The sequence below is a fragment of the Arachis duranensis genome, chromosome 2 (assembly GCF_000817695.3).
Source record: "Arachis duranensis cultivar V14167 chromosome 2, aradu.V14167.gnm2.J7QH, whole genome shotgun sequence".
In the NCBI taxonomy this organism is placed as follows: Eukaryota; Viridiplantae; Streptophyta; class Magnoliopsida; order Fabales; family Fabaceae; genus Arachis; species Arachis duranensis.
In genome coordinates this window covers 15,618,017-15,628,335 of record NC_029773.3, presented here as the reverse complement: position 1 = coordinate 15,628,335, position 10,319 = coordinate 15,618,017, and the positions used below count along the sequence as shown (strand labels likewise).

The following is a 10,319-nucleotide window of genomic DNA, read 5'->3' as shown; positions in this document are numbered from 1 at the left end:
CCCTGAACCCTAAACCCTGAACCCTGAACCCCGAACCCTGAACCCCGAACCCTGAACCCCTAAGCCCCTAAGCCTATAAGCCCTAAGCCCTAAGCCCTAAGCCCTAAGTCCTAAGCCCTAAGCCCTAAGCCCTAAAGCCCTAAAGCCTAAGCCCTAAAGCCCTAAAGCCCTAAAGCCCTAAAACCCTAAAACCATGAACCCTGAACCCAAATCCCAAACTCTGAACTCCAAACCCCAAACCCTAAACTCCAATCTCCAAACCCCAAACCCCAAACTCTAACCCCCAATACTCAACCCCCAGACCCCAGACCCCAGACCCTACACCCTACACCCTACACCCAAAATCCTACACCCAAAATCCTAAACCCAAACCCTAAACTCCAAAACCCTAAACCCTAAACCCTAAACCCTAACCCCTAACCCCTAACCCTTAAACCCTAAACCTTAAACCCTAAACCATACACCATACACTCTACACCCTACACCCTACATCCTAAACCCTAAACCCTAAATCCTACACCCTACACCCTACACCTTAACCCCTAACCCCTAAGCCCTAAGCCCTAAGTCCCAAGCTCCAAGCCCCAAGTCCCATGCCCCAAGCCCCAAGTCCTAAGCCCCAGACCCCAGACCCCAGACCTCAGACCCCAAACCCTGAAACCTCCAAGCCCTAAACCCCAGACCTTAAACCCCAGACTCCAGACCCCAGACTCTAAACCCTAAACCCCAAACCACCTTCAACTTTAGGCTTTGACAAAGTATCCCAACTAATCCAAGCCATCTTTCTCTTGGAGCTTTTTTGTCCTACGAAAATTGAGATAAAATACTATAAATCTCACTAATTAATGAATCCAAAATGCCGAAAGCATTATAGAAAATAAAATGAGGATTGTCTCTCCTACTATTTTGATTTGAACATGCTTTTTTTACAGTAGATAGTAGATATCGCTTACAACCTTGAAACTCTTTAATTTAAAAAAAGTTATCTTTTTCATCTTTTACCAATTGAGGATAGCCCCAAATATTTCTCTTTTGTAATAATATGTCTAATATTGAGCCTCTCTGTCAAGTATATTTGCTTTTCTATAGGAATATTATTACTAAAAAAGTAAAGTGGGCTTATGTAGATTTGCTTTCTGACCACTGAAATTTTGATAAGCATTGAGTAGTTAAATTTTATCATATTTATTCTCATCTTCTTTACTGAATAAAATCGAATCATTTGCAAGCAGCAAGTGATTTATTGAAGGGTATCTTTGATTGATCTGGATACTAGAGCTGTACTGCTTTTGTTCTGTTTTATTTAGCAAGAAGGAAAGATCTTTTGCACAAAAGAGAAAGACACATGGAGACAAAGGATCACCTTATCTGATACCTCTATTTGGCTTAAAATAGCCATATGATTGACTTTCAACGATAACAGAATAAGAAATTATAATCACCATCTCTTGAATCCAACCAATCCATTTAGGCTCAAATTTTAGCTTATGCAATATAAACCATAGAAATGTTAATGGGCCTTACTTATATCAAGTTTCAGAGTCATTTCATCAATTAGACTCACCTTTTTATTTTAAATAATGCATACATTCATGAGTTATAAGGATATTATCAGAGATTAGTCTCCCTTTCTAAAAGGCACTCGAATCAGGGCTAATTAACTAATTCATGACTCCTTGAAGCCTATGAACAAGTACTTTGGAAATAAATTTATAAATCATAGAAGATAAACTAATTTATCTAACCTGGGTCATGTCTTTTACATCTGAGACCTTTGATATTGGACAAATTTGAATATGATTAAACCCCTTCAGCATTCGTTCGTCTACAAAGCAACTTTAGATTGCCTAAAAAATATTTTCTGCCATTGCATCCTAGTAGAACTAGAAACATTTAGAAAATATCAAAAGAAGCGTGGATTACCATCATTGCGGCGCTTGAAAACGTAGCGTTCCATCTGGATGCAAACAACCACCTTTTATTTGAATAGCAGCACAGCACTACTATTAATGCAAAATCATGATACTGTCTACAGGTTTTCTTAGTTGATGCCAAAGGGAATAGCTTCTACAGTGAAGGCAAGATAATTGGGTTTGATTCAGCCTATGATCTTGCTGTTCTCAAGGTACATTCTAATCCCTTTTTTCACCTCAATAGTTGATTTCTTTATTTGTCAATCTTATAGGATTCTTCTTTATATGCCAATAACAATGATCCAGACTTTCTTTTCTCTTGATCGTGTTAATGTTGCATAGGCATAGCTGACATTTTTCCGTAACTTGAGGCATCAACACTTACCTTCTAAGGTTCTAAAAATTAACAGACAATAATTTTTCTATTTGCAGATTGATGTTGATGGGCACAATATCAGGCCTGTGGTTCTTGGTCAATCTAACAAGTTACATGTAGGTCAAAGTTATTTCGCAATTGAAAATCCTTATGGATATGAAAATACTCTCACAACAGGGGTAATTTTTCATGTTGTTTCCTAGATAGAACAAAATGTGTTGCACCTTCTAGGTGTTACTTCATTGTATTGAAAGAAACAGATGTTATGATGGTGTATTGTGTGGTGTAACTTTTGCAGGTGGTGAGTGGTTCAGGGCGTGAGATACCTTCACCAAATGGAGGGGCCATTAAAGGAGCTATTCAAACTGATGCAGATATTAATGCAGGCAAGCAACACACCTCATTTTTTTGATGTTTCTAGTGCTAATGTTTGAATTGTGATGTTATGTGTGCATGGATGAAAAACAGAAAACTCAAGGGGACCATTGATTGACTCATACGGCCATGTTATTGGCGTAAACACAGCAACCTTCACCAGAAAAGGTAACTATTATGTGTATGATATTCTTCACTAATGTTCTAACTCCCCAAGAATACTTATTTTGCTATTTTTCACGCAATTTCAGGGAGCGGAATGTCATCAGGTGTTAATTTTGTAATTCCCATTGACATTGTTCTCAGGACTGCACCATATCTTATTGTTTATGGAACACCTTACAGTAATAGGTTTTGATCAACCATGTTCCATATCTTGTGTGACGTTTTTTACAGTAATAGATTTTGGTAATGAATGAATGACATATTTGATTAATGTTCAAACAACAACCTTTACAAGCATGCTAAATTACTAGCAATATTAATCTCAGATATAATAGCATGACTTGAGGTGCATAAATCAACTATTGTCATGTATTAATATATCAACTGAAAAATCAACAATGAATACGTGGGAGTTTTTTCACTATCTTTCATTAAAAAAGAAATTGCTAATTGATGTCGAAAGTGAGTTGCTTTGTTAAAAGTAGGTATATGATCTATGCTGATTTTCTGATTTAGCACAAAAGTCGACAATACAGATAACTCGACTAAGATCATTTGACCTAAAGGTGAGTCGATAATATGTAAGTCGAAATGTCATAGCATGTGGGTTGTTCCACGAGAATGTAGGTCAAAGTATCATAAGGGTTGTTCTATAAGAGCATTAGCACAAGGATTCAACTTATCATAAAAGGAGTTGAGTCGATCACTTGTAAAAGTCGAAATGAGTAATTACACAAAGACTTTATCCAGAAGCACTTTAAGAATGTGGGACTTGAAGACCAATGTAAGAAAAGACATAGGACATCAAACTTAGAAGTCAAGATTCTTCATGGTCAAGGTAATGTCGTAACTTAAGAAATAAGAGAAAGCTAGCTCGTGGAAAAAGAAAAACACTGCAAATCTATCTTTTTGAACTATAAATAGAAGAAAGACAGAGATAAAAAAACGGACTTCATACTAAACACTACATTATCACACAAAACTCTACAAAATTCAAAATTACACTGACGCCATGAATGTAAGTGTCCTGAGTCAATTTACCTTTATTCCTAATTTTTTTCCCTTTTATTTTCAGTTTCTTTTGTTTTATTCCCTTTTCATTTCCTTTTGAATATTTTAATTTCTTTTATTTAGTTATTTTAAACTTTAATTTACTTGTTATTTAAATGACAGTTTGTATTTATTTATTTCTCTTCATATTCATTTTATCTTCACATTGTTAATTTTCTTTTCTTTCAAGCATTTATTTCCAAGTTTTCACTTCATTTTATCTATTCCAAGATTTGGAGAATAGACTTCTGATTTCGGTATCGTACATTAAACTAACCTATTTGTTTCCAAGTTTTCACTTCATTTTATCTATTCCAAGATTTGGAGAATAGACTTCTGATTTCGGTATCGTACATTAAACTAACCTATTTGGTTACAGTTTTAATCAAAACAAGTTTTAAAGGGTTAAGTAGGGCATTGCAGTTTTAGGATATTTGTTCTGTGATTGTTAGTATCTTGTTTTGAATGTATTTATTTTTGTCATGTAGGTCTGGACTCCACTTGTTTTTTGAAAAGTTAAGGAATGAGCTCACAGTTTAGTCTTATTTTATTGCAACATGATTGCCATTGAAACCATAGTACCTAGTACAAAATTGAGGATCAAATTCTCAACCAAAAGGATAGAAGTTGATTCTGGAACAAAATGTGAGGCTGCACAGAAAGTTTCCCTAATTGATCAAAGTGAGCTCTCTAGTTCAAAGAAGTCCCTTAAGCCATATTACAACAAAAGGGGACTGGCAGGGACAGGGAGCAATGAAAGCCAAAAAGAGAAAAGGCAGAAGATTGATCGAAAGGGATCTTCGCACTACTCTACAGTTCTGAAGAGTTTAACATCTCATCGATATAGCTGGGTTTTTAGTAAGCCAATGGACCCTGTGACATTAAACATTCAGATTATATCACAATCGTATCTGAACCCATGTATTAAGCATCCAGCATTGAGGAATTTGCCGCTGATGTCAGGTTAACCTTTTCCAATGCTATGACATAGTCCTCCCCATAATGATATTCATTAATGAAGGACGTCTTAATTTGGCTACAATTAACAATCAATAAAATGAATACAAGTAGAGTAGTCTCTGCTTTGAACATATATGCTTGCGTGATTCGCAAATTCAGCTGCTTCTTGTTAATAAATTATAATAGTTAAGTTTGAAGCAAGAGTTGTAATAAACATACAAAAGTAAAATGGAAGAAAGAGAAGACAATAACTAACTAAGTAAGAGATAGAAGGACAACTGTTCGTCGATAGAGCAATCAACATGACACGTGGCGCGACAGGAAGGAGGAATGAGAATGAGGCCAAGGCACCTCTGTTCGAGGGGAGAGGGAGAGGATCGGCGAGTGGTACGATACTCGACGGCATCCTGGAGAATGATGTTGCCCAAGAAGAATCTTCCATCCTTGATCCCCACCAGCATTCGCCGAAACAGCAGCTTCCTCGCCCGCCGAACCGCATCCGACCCTTCTCCAACTGCTTCTTCTTCCATCGCCCCCAACCACACACTATTTAGGTTTTCAACTAAAACAGAACGTCAAAACCATGACTTCCCCTAGGCCCCTATATCTGTATATCATGCTTCTTTTCGCAAATTTCATACAACTCCCTTAACAACTTTACAATTACCTGTATGTAAAACCAAAAAATGGATTAATAGCGGGGTATTATAGTAAAACAACAAAATAAAGGAGGAAGAAAAGGTGAATAGATCTTGCCCTGCCTCCTAGAGAGATTCTCAGAGAAACAAGAAATCGAGTGCGTTCCTCGGCGAAATTCGAAACATCAGGGCTTCAACTAGCTTCGCTTCTTCTTCATCATCATCTTATCTTATATCTATTAATCAGGTACACAAGTCTTTTATTTTTGGTTTCACAAACTTCAATTTTTCTTAGCTCTTTTCCTTTTTAAGTGAGGTTCCTTCCCCATTTGACACGCCATCTTATACCCTTTTTTCTTTTCTTAAGCTGGTGTTGAATTATGCTCTCTCAATTTGTCATTGGTTCTTTTCATACGATTACACCCCCGGCCCCAATCATAGCATAAAATGTTAGATTCTCTTCACTCCACTCAAGAGTGATATTTACTAAACACCACTAATTTCCACATTTTCAGCTTTGCTTGTTTTCAATTTAAATATAATTAGAATAATTTATATGTTGGTGTTGCAAGCTCATCCTGCGGTGAATCATATTTTAATATCTTCACTTATCTATGTAAATCTGTTTAATTAGTTGGATTATTCTTTCATTTAAGATTGTTGTCACAAGGGTGGCATGGGAGAAGAAGTTTGGTGAAAAGAGCTGGCGCGACACTGCAGCGGTTGTTGGCCACCGTTGGGGGAGAATTGGCCTCTTGAGAGATTCGTAACAGTCGCAGTTATAAAGGAAGAAGGTTTCACGACTTAGGGTTTTAAAAGGGCTGTTTTTCTCACTTGGGATTTTATGGCCAGTTGAAATTGGGTTACTTTAAATATATAACCGAGTTTATTTTTTGGACTCTACTTCAATCTTAGACTCAATAAAATCTAAATATTTTTGTGCCCCAATTATATTAGGTTTAAATTAGGTTAAAATTGGGTCTTTAAAACTTTAAAAATAATTTATAAAAAAAATATTTATGATACACTTATTTATAAAAAAAAATTATTATTAAAAAGTTGATATCCATATTTGAATTTAAATTTATGCATAAATTTTAATTTGATGCTTTTTTTTATCTATTTTCTAATTCAACAAGTGATTAAAAATAAAACAATAAACTTATAATTATTATAACATAATATTAAAAATAATTTAAAACATATATATCTTTTTTAGTTCTCTTAGGATACAGATGGATCAAGTGAAGCCGAGTTCTCCTTGACTTGGACCTAGTCTGAAATAATGACCGGGTCTATTTTTGAGATCTTTATCCGATTTTAAACCCAGTAAAATCACAATAAATTAGTCCCTAAAATATTCGAGATCGGATCAGGTCTTTGGACTGGACCGGACTATGTACATCCCTATTTCTCACAATCAATCAGTTAAGATTTGAAAAGTATAGATGTTATTTCAAAATGGTTAAAAATCTTAAAGAGAATAAAACCACTAAAATTACTTAAAATTATCAAATATTTTAAACAAAATTACCTTTGAAATTTGTTAATGATAAAGATATTTTTAATTATTCTAAAATATGATAGAAATAATAAAATATAAAATGCTATTTTTTATAAGTGACAAATAATATTTATATTTGATAAGTTACTTGTATATTTAATTTGAAATTCTGCGAGAATATTTAAATAATTATTTAAAAAATATATTTACTAACCAAAATTCGATCTCTAGAGTTTTTGGATTTAAAAAAAAAATTAGTATTGACAAAAGAATAAAAAAGATATTCACTTATCATAAAATTATCACATTTTAAAGATAAAAATATCTTATTTTTTAATTGTTTCGCATTATGTTTTGTTTGACCTCGATACAAGATATCGATCAAACTTGTATCAATAATCTCAATTCGAAAAGCAGATAAGATTCCTCTAAAAAGAGTTCAACCCAAAATTTATCGACTAAGTGTCGAAATTAACTTTGCAAGTAGTCGAATGAAAATTATAACCAATGTATTATTAATTAATAATATAGTATAAACAGATATTTAACACGAATAAAATAAAAATAGAATTAAACATAAATTTAAAATTAAAATAATAAGAAAAAAGAGAAGAAAATATTGGAATACTAACTAAAACTGAAAACTAAAAAACAAAGCTTGAAATTGAACAAACAGAAGTGAACTAAAGTAAAATTGGAAATAAAATACATAAATCAAATAAATTGACTCTCAGCACTCACATATACTTGCATTCCATAATTTTTCACATATACTTACATTCCATAATTTTTCATAGTATTAATGTGATTGAGAATTTATAAAGCTTTTAGTGTGATTTTGTGTTGTTTAATAGAAACCCCCCTAAGAACCTTAGACTTCTATACACTCATTTCTTAGTCATTAAATAGTTATCCCACACCTATCTTTGTATCTTGTCTTTCAAAAATTTCAACCAGGTTCTGCTCCTATCTGGTGTAAATCATTACAAGTTTATGGAAGTTATTAAATAAGATCAAATTTGCTATTTAAACATGTTTTAATTGTGACCCTCAGATTAAATTTTTGACCGTCTTCACCTTTACTCTATTTCTAAAAAATTGTGTGTAACTAATTTGAGCATCGTAAAATTTCAAACCAAATCTTATTATTTCTATTATTATTAGCTAGTATCATTTAAGCCTTTTAACTCTTAACTTTCTCATATTTAAATTCAAAAATAATCACAATCATTTTTATTATATTATCTTAAATTATATTATATCAGTTTAGCTAATATACGATGATTACTAATACATAAATGATAATATTAAAAATGTATAATTAATATTAAATAAATTCTACTCTATTCTTTCTATAATAACATATATATTACTCTATGAGACATGTCATGTTTTAATTAGTTATTATGTTAACTATAATTAAATTATTGATAAATTAAATTTATAACCCAAAATAAATAATTATATAATTTACTCAAATATTAAAAATTCAGTTTTTGAGTATTCTCCAAATCATGCTCCCACAAAATTAACCCTAATCTTCTTTATTTCCTCCTCCGTTCTGGCACCGTCGCCGCCACCGAGCATAACCGCATTGGGTGCCCCCATTCTCTCCGTCTGTCGTGCCATCTCCGTGCTCGAAAGCATCGCCGCCGCCGTCGTCACAAGCAGCGCCGCCTTCCTCACGGTATCCTTCCCTCTCACAGTCTCATGAAATTGCGTTGCAGAATCCCTTATCCACTCTGCAATAACCACCAAGTGTGATGAACATGAATCAAATTGCTTTTTTTAGTTGTTCATCATCTTCATCATTCTCAACAAAGCTTCCTCTTCATTCCTCAACACCTCTAAAAAGATCAAGAAGAAGAAGCAACCACGATTTTCTAAGAATGGTGACTCGTTCCTGTCTCGATGACAGTTCCGCACTTCTCCGAGCAGCTCAATACACTGTATGCCTATGAAACTCGAACTCCCAGTTCTGCATTTTTCAAAGTTTGCAACTTTGCAATTTACTATGTGTGATCAATGTATGGTTTTTCATCCATGCCAATTCAGAATTCACTAGCTTTGTTATCATAATCCCTAGTTTCATGTTTTACTTAGCAATGTTTGTCAAAAATCCTTTCTCTTTTTGTTGGGTTGCTTTCTGTGAATTAGTTGATACAGTATTGCATTCTTGTTGTTGATGCCTAGTGTTGTAATGTATGCAGCTTTTTGTTGTCCAGATTTTAGGGTTACTAGGCTTATGTTGGGATTAAAACTCCTTTTTTATGCATAGTGATTTTCCATATTGTTGGAAGATGAATGATTTTGTAGATATGCTGTTTGATAGGTAGACACATATGTGAAAAGTGGAATGGTTGTAGGATTGGGGTCTGGTCATGCTTCTGGTATGGCAATCCAGCATTTGGGTCGCCAGCTTCGTACCGGTAATTTGAAGGACATAGTAGGGATTCCCATGTGAGTTCTTCCTCTTTGGCACTTTACATTTCTTCTTCCCTTCCTTTTTTATATTATCAGTCATTACTATGCTGTTTTAATGATGTTAGCTATTTGAATTAGCCATATTCTGAATTTTGGTCACTTTCTGCAATGGAAATATCTTTATACAATGGGAATTTCAATCAAACCAATGAACCGTTGAACCTTAATGCATCGGTTGTTCCAAGTCTGTTGCAAGTGCAAGCGAGGCAGCAAAGTTTGGGATACCATTGGATACCTACCAAAACAGTAGTCAAGTGTGCATAAAAATAATTAGCTTCTACATTTTCCTTTAATGTTGAGTGTTTCTTGTTTTAGAGGATCTTGGTTGCTTGAAACTTAAATTTAAGTAAAAGGTGGAAATGTGTAAAGTAAAGTGGATTTTTTTTTTCTTCTTTTCATTCTATTGCTCTAATACTTGAAATCTTAGTTCATAATCATTAGCAACTGCTCCATTGTAGATTCATTTTTGCCATTGATGATGCTGATGCTATAGAAGAAGGGACACGTGTTGCTATCATTGGGCGGCGTCGTCACAAGCAGTGCCGCCTTCCTCACGGTATCCTTCCCTCTCACCCAATATTATTATTATCAAGATCGGTATATGGAAGGATAGACTATAAGCATAATTCCTTTGTATTTTTGGGGTACAAATTCTTTTATAGATTCCAATTCAGATGACGTAAATGCTTTGATCTCATTAGTTTTTTTGAAGGACTTGCAAGTTGTCCACCAACAAGTACGAGATTCTGGATATGGAGATTTATTGCCGATGAATCTTTAGCTATTGCTGCTTCAAGTATCCTTCCTCGTTGGAATTACTTTCGTTTTCTCAGATTCTTAGGTCTCCCCTCCCC

The 10,319-nt window shown here is 34.2% G+C and overlaps 2 protein-coding genes and 1 long non-coding RNA gene across 3 annotated transcripts; all 3 read left to right on the top strand.

The window, feature by feature from the left end:
- The first annotated feature begins 1,042 nt into the window (after positions 1-1,042).
- Positions 1,043-3,022, top strand: LOC107472309 (protease Do-like 5, chloroplastic). Its single transcript, XM_016091842.3, has 6 exons — positions 1,043-1,069; positions 2,036-2,125; positions 2,346-2,468; positions 2,588-2,675; positions 2,758-2,832; positions 2,916-3,022. The coding sequence occupies exons 1-6, from the start codon at positions 1,043-1,045 to the stop codon at positions 3,020-3,022; spliced, it is 510 nt and encodes a 169-aa protein (XP_015947328.3).
- Positions 3,023-5,048: 2,026 nt separating this feature from the next.
- On the top strand, positions 5,049-6,425 carry LOC110277273 (uncharacterized). Its single transcript, XR_002369862.2, has 2 exons — positions 5,049-5,724; positions 6,134-6,425. It is a non-coding gene; the product is annotated as an uncharacterized LOC110277273 (long non-coding RNA).
- Positions 6,426-8,870: 2,445 nt separating this feature from the next.
- Positions 8,871-10,246, top strand: LOC110277271 (probable ribose-5-phosphate isomerase 4, chloroplastic). The gene is made up of 4 exons (XM_021134453.1): positions 8,871-8,930; positions 9,314-9,441; positions 9,924-10,021; positions 10,128-10,246. The coding sequence occupies exons 1-4, from the start codon at positions 8,871-8,873 to the stop codon at positions 10,244-10,246; spliced, it is 405 nt and encodes a 134-aa protein (XP_020990112.1).
- Positions 10,247-10,319: the final 73 nt, after the last annotated feature.

Excerpts from the sequence above, each read along its gene's own strand:
- LOC107472309 (XM_016091842.3), top strand. The coding sequence starts at position 1,043 with ATGTCTAATATTGAGCCTCTCTGTCAA. Across the intron at positions 2,676-2,757 it reads TGATGCAGATATTAATGCAG|AAAACTCAAGGGGACCATTG; the intron begins GCAAGCAACACA and ends GATGAAAAACAG. Across the intron at positions 2,833-2,915 it reads AGCAACCTTCACCAGAAAAG|GGAGCGGAATGTCATCAGGT; the intron begins GTAACTATTATG and ends ACGCAATTTCAG.
- LOC110277271 (XM_021134453.1), top strand. The coding sequence starts at position 8,871 with ATGGTGACTCGTTCCTGTCTCGATGACAGTTCCGCACTTCTCCGAGCA. Across the intron at positions 9,442-9,923 it reads GACATAGTAGGGATTCCCAT|ATTCATTTTTGCCATTGATG; the intron begins GTGAGTTCTTCC and ends GCTCCATTGTAG. Across the intron at positions 10,022-10,127 it reads GCAGTGCCGCCTTCCTCACG|ATTCCAATTCAGATGACGTA; the intron begins GTATCCTTCCCT and ends ATTCTTTTATAG.